The sequence below is a fragment of the Siniperca chuatsi genome, linkage group LG3 (genome assembly GCF_020085105.1).
Source record: "Siniperca chuatsi isolate FFG_IHB_CAS linkage group LG3, ASM2008510v1, whole genome shotgun sequence".
In the NCBI taxonomy this organism is placed as follows: domain Eukaryota; kingdom Metazoa; phylum Chordata; class Actinopteri; order Centrarchiformes; family Sinipercidae; genus Siniperca; species Siniperca chuatsi.
The window spans coordinates 4,598,181-4,613,994 of NC_058044.1; the positions used below are offsets into that span (position 1 = coordinate 4,598,181).

At 40.1% G+C, this 15,814-nt stretch overlaps 1 protein-coding gene across 1 annotated transcript in view; it reads left to right on the plus strand.

Annotated features, from left to right (window-relative positions):
• Positions 1-15,814, plus strand: part of cacna1ab (calcium channel, voltage-dependent, P/Q type, alpha 1A subunit, b) — a 196,399-nt gene that overhangs the window by 137,310 nt on the left and 43,275 nt on the right. The window contains exons 25-34 of the mRNA XM_044190125.1: positions 315-622; positions 1,986-2,118; positions 2,340-2,469; positions 3,789-3,848; positions 4,148-4,254; positions 5,190-5,192; positions 10,471-10,482; positions 13,567-13,666; positions 14,573-14,733; positions 15,444-15,581. Of these exons, the coding sequence (XP_044046060.1) occupies positions 315-622; positions 1,986-2,118; positions 2,340-2,469; positions 3,789-3,848; positions 4,148-4,254; positions 5,190-5,192; positions 10,471-10,482; positions 13,567-13,666; positions 14,573-14,733; positions 15,444-15,581 (1,152 nt within the window). The remainder of the gene's footprint in view (positions 1-314; positions 623-1,985; positions 2,119-2,339; positions 2,470-3,788; positions 3,849-4,147; positions 4,255-5,189; positions 5,193-10,470; positions 10,483-13,566; positions 13,667-14,572; positions 14,734-15,443; positions 15,582-15,814) is intronic.

Consider the following 15,814-nt stretch of genomic DNA (forward strand, 5'->3'; position numbering starts at 1 on the left):
ACATCAGTCAAATAAGGCCATTAAGAGGCTGATATTGTGTTGTCTTATCCCAGCATTAGGATTTATTAATTGTTTCGTCGGGTGAAAGGTGTAAAGCATATTTTAGTTTCCCCAGTTTGTGGCAGGTAATAGTTTAACGGTATGTTCTGTATGTGTTGGTACTAACAGTACTGGAGACAGTGCACATCTTGTGACATATGGTGCTAGATCTAGTGTTTTAGATAAGATGCTCCTTCCATTACCTAATCCTTTCGTCATCATTGTTTCATTCCTTCTGCCCCTGATTCCTCCTTCCTCTCCTCCTCCTTCATCAGGGAGCACCACAGCACTTGTCCCAGCCTCTCCACCACACGACCCATACAGCAGTACAACGAGGACCTGGACAACTTCCGCAACAACAGCAAGCTGGCCACTGCCTATGAGCACCCTTACACCCTCCCGCCGGATCACCCTGACCATCCTGACCACGTCAACAACCTGCTGAACTGCCGTGACGCCGACACCCACACCCTGCTCCACAGCATGGACAGCCTGATCCTGACCAGCATGGCCAAACCAGAGTACACAAAGATAGACATGCCACCTGTCTACCCCTACCCCTCCACCAATGCCATCCTGCAAGGTGAGCATCTGGGGGTATAAGTAGATATATAGACTATGAAGGTGCGTCACAAATCCCCCGACATTATTAAAGTAGAGAGAATTGGCTGTACACAAATAATGACTCGAATTTCTCTAGACCTACATCATTTTAGGCAGAGGTGTGGCTATATGTGTTGTCCCAATACCTTGGCCCTACCACTCAATCCTACCCCTGCATTTCTGTCCTACCCAACACTAGATTTCCACATTAAGTTCAGTGGCTCATTTATATTCAGGAAGGGGAGGGGTTTGGGTCATGTAGCACTACAAATAGCCTTCGAAATGGAGCATTTCCAAATGCTAACTCCTAAACAAGTAATGATAAAAAAATATGTGTTGTGACATGTGGCTGAAGAAGGCTTAAAATGGCTACCAGTGATGTACAAAAAGGTTCTTTGCAAATAATAATTAGATTCTTAATGACAAGTATCTTTAGAAAATTGCTATGCAAGATGACAACAGAAGATTACCAGTGGTGCAATAACTATGGAAACATGGATATTTTGGCCTATAATTAAGTCTGAGATGTATTTTCCATTGTTGGCTACTAATGACATGAAAGAGTGGCATCTCAATCCTTGTACATACCCTCTTTTGGTAAAAGCCCACATTTATTAATCAGATAAATCACCCAAAATATTAAATGGTAAACTGAATAACAAATTCCAATTGTCATTGTCGAGATGGAGCACCCTTTAAACTCCTCAATGAATATGGTCCTAACTACAGCACAAATTGTATTGTAGTCTTTACAGTTCAGTACAGTTGTCTTGTAGCTGACTATTTGTTCATCTTAAAAGAATACTCAAGCAGTTTAGTATTGCATTTTCATAAAGTTGGAGGACATTTCAACAGACAGATGATTAATTTTGAAGCAGCAGAGACCAATATATCCTGACTTTTAATCCCAAGTATCATTAAAGCTACAAAAACACTGGAGCCTGCAATTAATATAAATCAGATCACATCTTTCGAACTCCGTGTCCCCAGTTTGTAACACAGGCTTTCCATTTAAAAATGTGTAGTTCTCAAGAACAAGCCGAGATACACGTGTAGTGTCACTTGAGTAATTTTCTCACTAGACGAAGCTACTCTGTTTTCACACACCGAGTCATACTCCCCATGAAGAGTAAATTAACTCTGGCATGTGAAATCGGTGGCGTGCCCTATTAAAAACATTGCTTTACTGGCTAACACTGGTGTACATCCAGTCTCATTCAGTTCTATTCTTATAATAATTCTGGTGGATGTGTTTCATACGTCTACTGTCTTGCTCTGGTGAAGCTGACCTCTTTCTGTCTGTCCATTCCTCTTCCTCTGTTTTCTCTCTTTGTTTTGCTCAGTGAACAAGAACGCCAACACCGACCAGAAGAAGAGCGAGGAGAAGAAGGAGGAGGAGGACGAGGAAGGAGATGAAGACGGCCCCAAACCCATGCCTCCCTACAGTTCCTGCTTCATTATGTCCACCACCAACCCGTGAGTATTTATGTGTGTGTATGGGGGGGGGTTCGTGTGTGTGTGTGTATGTAAAACCTTGGTCAAACACTGTTGTAAAACATTGTACTATGTCCTTATTGAGGACATAGAAAAGTTATTGAATATGAACATTTTTCTCTCTTGGCATAGAAATGTTTAAACAGTTTGTTTTGTGTGCCTTTTTGTGTCAACATGTGTATGTGTCTGTGTGTTTGCACCAGGTTTCGGAAGTGCTGTCACTACATCCTGACTCTGAAGTATTTTGAGTTCAGCATCCTGTCTGTCATCGCTATGAGCAGTATCGCCCTCGCTGCAGAGGACCCTGTCTGCCCTGACTCACCACGAAACAATGTGAGACATCGCTCTGTGTGTGTTTGTGTCTTTCTGTCCACCTGTGAATGTGTGTGCATCTACATCTTTTTGAACATAAAATGTCTCTCAAGGATATAAAGATGAGCAAAATCTTCCAAAGTAAGGACACAATTTTCACTAGTACAGAGGTTGGTCTAGGGTCTTAAAGTAAAATTAGGTTAGAGTAATTTAAGTTAGATCATGTTATTGAAGGGGTTAATAATTTATTTGTTTTATTTTTCACCAGGGCTGGGCAGGATTCTGGTGTAATTGTACACCAGCATATTTGAAAATGTTCAGGATATCATCTTTACAAAAAAATGTGCTGAAACTGCCAATTATACAGGCTATGAAATAACTTTTATGTATAACATCACCACTTGTAAACATTTTTTTAACATATTTTTAAGAGAACATGTCTCTTAGTAATTTTAGTAATTTTCACAATAGTTTTTTAAAATAGCATCACAGATGGCATCATTTAGCAGGTCTTCAGCTTCATGCTGGATGATATATGAAAACCAGCTGTTTTGGGTCAAGTTCTGACCAAACTTTGCAAGAAAAATGTTTTGAGATGAGATGTAATCGATACAACAATTTAGTGCAGGATGCTTTCCATTGATGTCCAGAGTCACTCAAACTAAAACAGGCCCTGCATCATAGCACGAGAATGCAGGTATTCTAATTGAACATAATTGTCAGTCTACTCAAAGTCCACTTACTGTCTTTTTTAGCATGAAACTTTTAATGCAGTAAAGCAGCACTGTGACATTTTTTTCCTTTTGTCCATGGTGGCCATAACTGCTCACGGTGACTGACTAGTCGTTCCTCTGCTTATTCCAAACAAACCAGGAAACACTCATGTGTTATAGCAGTCAGTGATCACAAGAGAGATATTTAGTAACTGTTGTTGTTGTAAAATGTTGTTTATTATTACAATAAATGTAGCTAAGAGGTAGAAAATATGGAGGATAATTTTACCCAGAAAAAAATATAGGGCAAACAGAAAATTAAAAAAAGAAAATGTGAATAAATTATTATTTTACTCGAATATTAATCGGAGAGGGACACTGAAAAAGGAAATTGGATATGACAAATAGATATTGTGAAATGGCAGTTTGAAAATAGAAAATGAAAACCGAATTAAGATTAGAATTAGGATTAGGCTCCCGTTGGTGTGTGTCTGTTTCGCTCTCGTTGTTAATCTCTCCTGCTCTGTTTCTTCTTTTTTTTCTCACTGATTCATCATTCTGCTTCTCTCTCTCTCTCTTTCCCTCTAATATGATAATTATAACTCATAGTGTTATGTTGCTCTGCAGGTGCTGCGTTATTTTGACTACGTTTTCACAGGCGTCTTCACGTTTGAAATGTTGATCAAGGTAACAAAGTAACACTGTGTGTGTATTGACTAGTTGGTTTTTGCATAATTTTATGATTGTGTTTTTTGCTTATGTCTTTCTTTTTTGTGCAAATTTCTGTGTGTGTTAATATTCATGTTTGTGGTTGTATGCGTGCGAGTGTATGTAGTGTATTTGTGTATTTATGCTGTGTTACTTTGCCCTTGTAAATGCACTGACCTGTGTATGAGTGTGTTGTTTAAAATACTATATGTGTGTGTATGTACGTTAGTATATGTGTATGTATGTGTGTTGTACTGAGTGTGCTCTGTGCTTTCCAGATGGTGGTGCTGGGCTTGTTTCTCCACCAGGGCTCCTACTTCCGCGACTTGTGGAACATTCTGGACTTTATAGTGGTTAGTGGTGCTCTGGTGGCCTTCGCCTTCACGTAAGTGTCCCCCCACCCTCCACTTCATTATTATCACCACCCCCACCCACACACACACACATTCCACCATCCTCAGAAAGACCCTTGTCGCCCAGCCTTGTGCGTCCGAAACACCAGGCAATGCTGATCTTTCTCTCCTATTTTCTCAGCCTGCTGTATTTCAGAAATCATCACCTCCAGTCCTTGTCTATCTACTATCTACTCTATTCTTCTTTGTCCTTTTCCACTTTCTCTCTCTGCTCTAGCCTTGTTCTTTTCTTTGTTTATTGTTTTCTGTCTCTCTTTCTTTCTCAAACTTTTTTCTGTAGTCTTGTCGTTGTCTCTTTATCTCCCTCCCTCCTGCAGTCTACCCTTTCTCCATTTCCATCTCTATTTTCCTCATTGGTCATCTTCACATGTGGTATCGTATCAGCAGGTCTTTCTCTACATCACCACCTTCATCTGGACAACCACCCGTAATCATTAACTAAATTATTTTCCTAATGTTCTGGATGATCATCACTAACCTCTAACCTACACTCTAAAAATGAAAAGGGTTCCTCTTAGCATTTTGCAATCTTTGGGGAACCTCAGACGGGACCCTGAGGTACTCCTTCGAAACGATTATCACAGTAGTTTCACAAACGTCTTAACTTTTTGGATAGTTCTACTGTAGTTCCAAGAGAGGAACCCTAAAGTGCTGAAAGTGAAATTAGTTTTTAGAGTGTGGTCACACTGTTTTTACCCACCTTTCACCCACCACAAACCCCAAACCTTGCCTGAAACAGTCACTTCCAAACTTATCCCAAACATCATCCCCTTTAATGTCTGACCTAATACAATAATAAGTACCACCTTTTCCTTCTCAACATTTTCTTTTCCCAATCTTCCTTGCTCTTGTTCCCTTGTATCCCCTATTTGCCAATTCATGCCGCTCTGATATTTCCACCAACCAGGCCGTGAGTCATCCCTTCCTCTTTTCTTGCATCTAAAGCTCTGACATTGATCCCTAAAACATTTGTTTAACAACATTCCCACCAGACCCTCCACAGCTTTGGTTCCTGATTTCACCTCCTTTCAGATACCTTTCAACCCCTTCTTTCATAAGAGACCCACCTCCTATCTATCATTACATTTTGCGCATCGACCCGATTTCCCTGCCTCACCCCCCTTACACTCCTTTTATTCCTAACACGCAGCAAAGAGAGAACAAGGGAATATTGAATCACTTTCAGTGTTCTCAGTCAACCTCTCCAAACCACCTGTATGCTTCAGCAAACAGAAAGGGAAGTTTTACTTGCTTCAAAAATCAGTTGCTTCTCCATTTTGGCTACATTTTGTTAACTTACTCCAACTCCAAGCTGTTCATGGAAAATTCATACCTCACAGTCAATCCAATTCTTCCTGCCAGATAGAGCAAGAAGAAGTCTATTGGTGATCACCCTGCTTATACATGAATTTATGGGACTGTGTTCCTGGCTGGTAGCACCATAAAGGACTAGGGAAAAGCAGAACCCCTTTATTTCTTAGTTTTCATTTTTTAGATTTGGTTACATTTAATAAATAAAAGGAGTGCAAATTTGCTCCTCTTGCCACATCTGTCAATTTATGTCAGGATAAGTTGTCTTGAATTTTTGTGCTGTATGTTGGGAACAAGTGTCACCCATTGCTCCCTAGCTTGCCATTATCCCCACCCAACCCCAGCCCCCACCCTTGTCTGAATATAGCCCCTACAATCCGTAATTAACCCTCTTGCTCCTCCAAACCACACACACCTTTCAACACCACCTCTTCAACAACCATTAAAGCCAACATCCTGACTCCAACCCAACCACACCCCCACCTCCCGCCTCTTCACCCTCCCCCATCCTCCAGGCTGGAGGTCCCTGTCGGTCAGTCAGTGGGGGTGAGGGCGCCCCAGACACCTTTAACCCTTTAAGTGCCCAGGCTATCTGTTCGCCACTGGGAGGAACACCACCACCAGGGCTCATCGCCTCGTTCCCTTCTCTCTCTTTTACCCACACAAACTCAAACTCAAACACACATACTCATCTGTTGTTCTGACCATGTTAACGTTCCCGGAGGCTCAGGTATTTAACTCTCCTTCCTCTGCACGACCTGGGGAAGTCAGACTGAACGTGGGAGGGAAGGAGGGAGGCATGCTGGGGCAGGGTGTGGTGGGTGTAATGATTTGTTATTATGCTGAGGTAGTGTATAGATAAATACATATGAATTAAATATGTATGATATATGCAACTGGAGGGACTGAATGTGTGTTTGTGTGCGAAAAAAAAACAGAAGAGTAAATGAGTGAGAAAGAAGCTTATGTGTGCATCCTCCTCAGCTCTGTTGATGCCCAGTGCATGTCTGCCTTGGTGACTGCATGAAACTGAACACAACCTGTGATGCAGTAGACTGCATCACTCAGAACTATGTTAATGATGTTCAGAGTCATTCACAGGCAAAGAATGTATTCTAGTTAAATAGCTCTAAGATTCACAGAACATAATAGCTACTGTCAAAGTGTGTTCAGATTGAGTGCAAGGCATAAAAAGTCAATGAAAATACATGAGTGACACAAATAGATGCAGATTGTTTGAGGTGACATGAACTGAGGTCAAGATGCACAAGATGAAATTGTTTTGGTGTTATTCAGTATTTTTCTGCCTGTCAACAAATTCCATGAAAATACCAAAAGAAATAATGTTAGTCCATCTTTCAATACTTTCTGATATCTCTACCCTGTCTCACAATTAAGATGTAAATATTTCAAAACGTGTCACAAATGTATAGTTTAATTTTCAAAAAAGGTAATTTTCTAAAACAAACTGCGCACTGTAGTTTTGAACAAACTTTACTCAAACTGGGCAAAATAGTGCATTTGTTAGGAACTATTTTCAGCCAAAAAGTAATACGCTTTTGGTGCGCAAGTGAGCTTTTAGAGCAGCAGGACAGTATATGTGTGATCAACTCTGAACACACAACATCTATTGCATATCTATCCATCCTGGAAGAGGTACTCCCTCTCTTATCCTGCAATGCCTTGAAAAACATTTCACTTGCATCTCATATAAAAAGAATAGAGGCAGACATCTCACACCGCACCTCAGCCAGTGGTGTTAATGACTTCACTTCGCACTCAGTCTGAACACACACTACCTCTGTTTTTAATAGCAAATATAAGTTACAGTCCTGTTCTGAATGTCATTGTCACTATGCGTTCACACTGCCAGCAACTAGAAACCTTAGCCAATGTTAACAATGGTTGATGTGTTTCTTTGATAATCAAAAAGGTTGTCAGCACCTATAACTTTGTCCAACAATATCAAGCACAGCCATTGGTATATATCCTACATAAGAATAAGCAAACTTATATCAGCTATTGGATAGTATTAAAGCAACGTGGTTGCTCACAGTCTGAATACAGAGTGAACAGTGTTCAAGGAAACCAATGCCAGCAAAAGTAAATCAAGCAGCAAGCAGGATGGGGAAGGTGCACATACAAGCTTTTTATAGCACAGCTTTCAGGAGACAGGTGGTATGAATTTAAAGTGATATAATAATTTGGTCAAACATTTCACACCGATGTCAAAGTTCAAGATTGGTGAACCATCACTATTACTGTACATACAGTATCAGATCTACCAATAGCACCAGTACTAATAACTGCAAACAAGAAGAAATTGAAATTATCGTCCAGTACAAACATTAAAAAAAGTTTTACCTGAATGGGATTTTTCTCATACAGTAAAATTACAGATTGAAAGCACCAGGAACAGCATCAGGCACAGGTTCCCAGAAAGTCAAATAATGATGGTGGACAGATCATGAACATAAATACGCGGCAAAAAGTGAAATTGTTCAATCAAATATAAATATCACTTTGGCTAACAAGCCAAGCAGCACCGGCACAAGAAAAAAGTAACAAAAAAAGTAGAAAATCGCTCCACTGCTGCACCCTCCACAGCATGACTCCCCACCGAAATAAAGATGCCTCCTCCCCTCCTTCACTGGTCCTGTTCCCTTCTCCCCCCTCCCCTCTCTCACCCTCTCACTTTCCTAATCGCCCTTTCTATTCCCTTTTAGGATGCTGTCCCATCATTGGCCCTCTCACCTTTGCCTCTTTTCTCCAACCTTCCTCCCTCTCCACCATCTCTCCTCCTTTGCCTCATCGCTCCCACCATCTGCTCCAGGGCTGAGCTACAGTGCAGTTTTGCTTAAGGGGCGAAGGGTTCACACACACAACATGAACATGAAATTTCACTTTGACGCATGACATTGTTTCAAAGCAGGTACCTCACAGAACCATTGTACAGAGAGAAGTTTTAGCATGGTCAGAGTGCAATGGCTTCATATTTGTATGGGTTATAAACACAACAATCGCGCTTCTGGCACCATTCATCCTCCAAATAAGTGCTGAATGAAAAACTGACTGAGAACTGCATGCAGTCGCAGTACTCTGTAAGAATGCCTTTTCTTTCTATTGATGGTATGTGTGTATGGGACAATACACACAAATCCTGGTTTCTTGAGTCTCCACCCATGATGGCTATCCTGAGTGTATGCCTATGTGCTCTAACATGTCAAGAAAACCTGGAACCAGCCTTTTTCTCCGCCTGTGCTGATGTGCATGCAAAAGAGCTTTGATAAAATCCCACTAGATGATTGCAGATCTAATGAGGGCAATTTGTGCTGTAGGCCTGGTCTAATTGATCATTATGGTGTGATAAGATAAGAATCGGTGTAAATGGATGCAGCAATCGAGTTTCCTCTTCCAACCGTGAAGGTAATTCTTCATAGAGCTGGTAGCACAGCAGGCCACAGCAGAAGACAGCCAGGAGGGAAGGAGGGGTTTGCACATCCCTGGGACAGGGGCTTGATTCATAGAAGTGCTCTTATTATAGATCTCAAGAAGTTACCTGAGAATTTTTGTTGGATGTATTTTAAAGATGATTGTTAAGTGCAATTCTGATGGAATAAATGGCACATCCTTAAATGTTGTAATGCAAGGCGAAGGAACATTTCAGGTGATTTACTTAATTGATATTAGCCTTTTTCAGATTATATAAATTATTGTTTTAAGTGTTCAGTGTTAAGAAATTCAAATGGTATTTCACCCATAACTTTCTATGCATATCAGATTAGCACATTTGACCACATTAATGCACTGAATTTGTTAGCTTTAGCAGTATAACCTCTACAAAACTATACTGATGGTATACAAACTGAAAGTGCTTATGTAAACCTTTTTGATAATGTCTGTAGTCCAAAACAAAAACAAGCTGTTTAACAATAGGTTGATAACATTAAAATGCAAGATAAATAAAATATACCGTAATGTAACTTAAATACAATATCGTTACGTTTTATTATAATAATTATATTGAGCTTTTTTTTAACTATTCCAGATGTTTGGATGTCTGGAATAGTTGATTTTTGCATTCAGAAAATTTGCAAAGTATGCTTTTTCCGGATCACATTAACGACAAGCAACACTGTTTCTTTTGCGATTTGTGGGGTCTGGCACAGCCGCTATCCAACTTGATTCACTTACCCCAACATTTTAGTCATTTTTGAATCAGACATAGCAATGTGGAAAACCTAATGTCAAAAAAAAGTCAATTGACACATTTTTTTTAAAATAAAAATTTGTATGAATCAATGCAATGATGTAACATGATGTTAGTAAATAATCCAACTGGAACTCTTAGGTGCTGTGATGTACCATGTACAATGAGAAGGGAATTTTGCAATATTCGCTATAATACAGTATGTCGAACTCAACTTATCTTATAACAAATTTAGGAGACAGGTATGTAGACATCCCATCCAAACATCATGGAGACAAGAGATGGGTGTGGGAGGGGGAGGTTGAATGAGAGGGAGTGATGTGTGTATCTGAGTGTGTATATAGCATGTGTGTTAGTGGGTGGGGGGTTTATAAGCAATTATGGCCATCTTGCTGTCCTTCCTTCTTTGTCTGTCTCTCATATGGATGTATTTTTTTCCTGTTTCTACCAAACCCCCTCTCTCTTGTCTTGTGTCTGTCTTTGTTGGTCTGTCTCTATCAATGTGTGTCTCTGTGGGTGTGTGTGTGTGTGTGTGTGTCTTTCTTTCTATGTGTTTTTCCCTCTCCTTCCTTCCCTTCCTCCTCTTCTTCTTCTGTCTCTGTCTCTGTCTTTCTTTCTGTCGCTGTCACTGACTCTTGCTGTCTCCACCTTCGGTGAAACTCCACAGGAGCACCACCCGGTAAAGTTCTTCCTCTATCCTCCTCCGCTCTGTCCCCTGCTCTCCACCACCGGATCAAATTGGCTTCTCTCTCTTTCTTTCTTTGTTCTTCTGATCGTTCGTACTCATTCTCGCCCTATCATACCTTGTCACATTCTTCACATGCCACAGGAAACCATCCAAACCCCATAATAGTTTCATCGATAGGTTTGATTTGATGCCCACAGGTGTTTTTGAAAGTACCAGTATTCCACTTTTGCAAATGATTAATTTACTAGTTAAAATTTCCATGATACATACATTTTTCTGAAAATTAGCATCAAAGTGATACTCCACCGACAGTCTCTTTAATCTTTTGGTTATCAAACAGTCATGCCCTGTACGCTTAAAAGGTGGCTGTAAAAACATTTTTGCTTTGTCCTTCACACAGGTGGTCAATTTGAATTCATATGGTTCAAAGGATTACAAATAACTTTGCCACTGTTATGCTCAGTACATTCACTTATTTTCACCAAAATAAGGCTACTATACTGCTTGCATCCCAATCCTCATGCATTATGCTGTCAACCTTCTCAGCAGGTGCATATGGTGGTTTTCACATATTGATGTGCCTGCCCTCCTGCTCTTCCATAGGTTAGGAAAACTGGCTGTGTGGAGTTTCAAGTCTCATTCTGACCAAAACTAGTGCTACATTTAAAAAAAGGGCGATATCAGTATGGTGTCTCTCTACATGTACCAGTAAGAAGATGAAATACAAGCCAGGAAGTTCAGTTTGAAGGCTTATAAGATGCCAAAAATACTGCAGAGCGGTTTATATTATTATTGCTTAACATCAACCTGCCCAGGCTAATGTAACACCAATATTGCTGCCGATGAAAATTAGCCTTTTGGCTAAATCAGGCATGTTTACGTCACTAAATAATATAAATAAATAAAAAGAAAGAAAGTAAATAATGCTATGAGGCAGCAATCATTTTAATCTCCGTCTTGAGAATTGCAAGGTAAAGAGTAGAATTTCACCGGTCACACTATAAAGTAATCTACTAAAATACACACTTTTACACATATTTGATTAACCAATGCCGTGCGTTGTCTGATGATGTTGCATTGCGTTGAGTTAAGCTAGGTTTCAACCCCTGCTGTACAGAGGTCTCACTGAAATGAATAGGGAGACAGTATCGTGCATTGGTATTGAGACAGACGTGTATTTTGCCATATTTTGGTGTATCAGTGTTATATGAGAATATAGGCACATGTTATATTGGGACATTCTGATGAAATGGATAAACAGCAGAATGTATAATGTAACAGTATGCTGCAGGAGCGGTTTGAGAGGTTTCTGTGTACTTTTTTCAACCATCAAATCCTCTGTTGGCATCCATTGTAGACATGAATCCAAGCTTTGAACAGCTGCTGTGCTCAATTAAGACAAAAGTATTGAAGCCTTTTACAGCCACGTTTTAGTTCTACAGGTGTTGAGTGTTTGATACTCATAACAGATTTTGGGTGCTGAAGTATCAACTTAATTTGGCATTTAAGGAACAGCCCATTTCAGTCAAACATATTTTTAGTAGGCGTGACAGAACGCTAAAATAGTGCACTATACATACTCATACATCAGTCGTGAGACTCAAAGAGCTGTTGCCCTTATCATTATGCTAGTGTGTGCATGTGTGAGTTCTTGTGTGTGCGTGTGTGCGTGTGTGTGTAGGGATGTTTTTAATTCCTAACACCTACGGCCTTACTGAGCTTTACTCTAATACTGTCAAGAGAGACCTCAGTCTTACTCAACTTCAAAGGAGGAAGGCCTATTGATTATCGATTGAGTCTCACTCTCGCACACACACACACACACACACACACACACACACACAAAACCCCGCGTGTACACGTAGAACTTAGACTCAGACTCAATCAATCAGCCTTGAATTGAATTGTCTTACGATTTCTGCCACGGGAACTGAGTTCATAGTTAAAGAGCGAGCCTTGATGGACGACCTCTCTTCTGCTCAGGCTTGGCAGGCGTCCAGGCGCCTCCTGCCTTGTGTTTTTGAAAATGGCCATCCACTTACAGTAAAGATCAACTCGGCTATTTACTCCCTTGACACCCCAATTTTTCCTCACTGATATTGGTTTATGGGCGTAGAAATCATGAGCAGAATGTTCAGTTATGGGATTCGGGGAGGAAACAAGCGCATTAAAACACACAACCGCAGGAGTTTGTCTTTCAACCCTAAATTGTTTCCTCCGGTCGCTTTCATGGCTCGTTTAACGCTATTGGTGCAACGTGTTTGTTTGTGTTATGACATGTGATGTCGTGTTCTGCAAGCGACATCACATGTCCCAAGAGTTTCGCATAGCCTCCGTTTCCTGTACTTGTCCCCTTCAATTCAGGTTGCAGTCCTGACTGAAGAAAAATACAAAACCTGGATTTAAATGAAAGGAAGCTATGCGAAACATATCAGAATCCGTTCATTTAGTGTTTCCAAATTCAGGATTATATCAACATAATCCTAACCATGTAATACTTAAAGTTCACGCTTCATGTTTCCACATCTAAAACCCCCATTTCTTCTGAAGAACCAAACAGCGTGTCACTGAAAAAGAAAGAAAGAGGTTTGGCTGGGCACTCTGCCGGGAGATGCCTGTCGATATGGAATGATTAAATGTCTATTGTATAATGGTGAAGATTTTAATAAATGATGATGATGCTCTTGATGTCCATGAAACCAAACGGTCAGGCAACTGATCGCTTTCCCTCCCGCCGGTTTCATGTTTGACATGCACTTAATAGTTTATTTTTTCTGCAGAAGAAGAGACTGTAAGAGCTTTGATTGTCCACACTGATGCAATGTACTTTTTTATATAAGACTACTGCAAGTGTCCAGTCATTTCACTTAGATTGTCACTTTAGAGTTTATGTTTAAGATAAATTCAACTTTGAAGGCATACCCCTCACCCTACCTCACCCACTTTTTAAAAACAGTTGATGATAATAGCAGAGGGTGTGGTAAGGGCCCTTTATGATTGTTCCATCTCTTCATTCCTCCACTCTGCTCTCTAATTCTCCTCTGACGTTGTTGTTGTTCTTTGGCTGAACTCTAGGGGTAGCAGCAAGGGCAAAGACATCAGTACAATCAAGTCCCTCCGTGTGCTGAGGGTGCTGCGTCCTCTGAAGACCATCAAACGACTCCCCAAGTTAAAGGTAGGGGCTCAGTAGGTCTGTTGATGCATCTCAGTTCAGGTGCTGCATACATAACACACGTTTAGTTTTCATATCAAGTGAACAAGGCCTGTCTCATTTCAAAGGCTCCTCTGAATGTGGCACGGAAATAAAGTCTTCTTTTGAAAGTATTTGGAGGACACAACAGCTGTTTTGCAGCCCTCGGTGTATCATTGAATTCTTTAAAAGATGCAGTCCCTGGAGTGTAAAAATGGGTGTGCAACAGTTTTTTAGTTATTGGAACAAGGACACATGCTCTTTTTTTATTTCTTAACACTTGGGTTTTATTTTCATGGCTTTTGTCATTGGCTTTATTCCTAATGATGACATTGCACTTACAGGGCAAAAAACACAAACTGTCAGATGATCTGACAGGTTGTAAAAAAAAATAAACTCCAGGTTAGCCACATTTATTTGGAAAAGAAAACAAAGGCGAACTGTAAAATTTTTACCCAAACTGTCCGTCGTAAACATCCATTGCAGTTTACAGACCAACTTCCTGGCTGTACTTGTTCTTTAAACCTTCAGCACAGACAACACCATTTCTCTGGAGGGGGTTTAAAAGATTATGGCAATCACTATTATTTAAAGTAGACATGGCAGGCTAGGGCAAAGTTTGCAAAAAGTAACTCAACATCTCAAATTTATTAGATTTGTATATAGTACACATACGAATGCATTTGCCCTTAAAAGCTGTAACAATTTTTAAAGATCATTTAGGGTTACATGAATGTTATCAGAATACTACAGCACTGACCACTGATCATGGCATTTAGTATTTTGAGATATATGAAGGTTATCCCACTCTTGCCCTCTCTGTGTAGTCATACTGGTTAATCAGCCTACAAATACAGCTAAAGTGAGTTTGTCTCCATCTCTGTCTTGCAGGCTGTGTTTGACTGTGTGGTCAACTCTCTGAAGAATGTGCTGAACATCTTGATTGTCTACATGCTCTTCATGTTCATCTTCGCTGTGGTGGCCGTGCAGCTCTTCAAGGGCAGATTCTTCTACTGCACCGACGAATCCAAAGAGTTTGAGCGCGACTGCAGGTTGGTTCAGAAACACAAACACACAGTGTATAATATGAAACTCAAACTCTTTGGTTCTGAAGCATGTTGAGCACTACAATTTGTTCAGTATGACAGTATGTTTTTCTTGCAGTGCCAAGAGTAATTTACAGTATTAGTTATTAAGAATAAATTGTTGTACTAAAAGGTTTCACTCAGTAACAAAAACATTTTTCAGTTAGTATTTTTGGATTTGTACTATCTCTACCAAGTATTTATAATTTATTAAGACCATGCTGCATGGTGATTCTGCACTTGAAAAAAAAAAGATTGATTGATTAAGAGAAAAGATTTTTACTCAGTACCATAATGCTTTACCATTTGTCCTGCATCGTTAGCACTTGTGGTACATACAGTACTCTGAAAGTACCATATTGTAAAGTGATTACCAAAACTAGTGCTCATTTAGTGCCACAGATACTTTGCACATACTTGTGAGAAAACACTTGGCCAGTTGAATCAGTTGTGCAGATGCTGCCACCTTGAGGAGTTTGCTGGGAATGTTAATAAATAGCATTATTCAATGGGAAAATAGTCACTCTACAAGACTGGATCAACCCAACTTCTCATTATGTCAAATATAAACAAAGATGCACGGTGTATGGTAGGTATGTACATCTATTTCTGTTCTGTTTTTACTGATTGATACTTATCTTGTGTTTTCATTATAAACCCTGTGTGTGTTCCTTCAGGGGCGAGTACTTGGTATATGATAGAGATGAGGTTAAAGCTCAGAAGCGGGAGTGGAAGAAGTACGATTTCCACTACGACAACGTGGCTTGGGCCCTGCTCACCCTCTTCACTGTCTCCACTGGAGAGGGGTGGCCGCAGTGAGTGGGATGCAGTCTCACACACACACACACGCACACACACCTCTAAACTTATTCATAATACACTCTCCAATCAGAGATTCTACTCATAACTTGTAATTACTGGGCTGCATAAATGTGTGTAACTACATATTGTAGTTGTATAGGTTTGGGCTTCCACAGGTATTAATTATGTAGTAGAGGCATAGCAGTAATCTTGAAAAAATGTAATTTTAAACAATTGCTTTAACCCA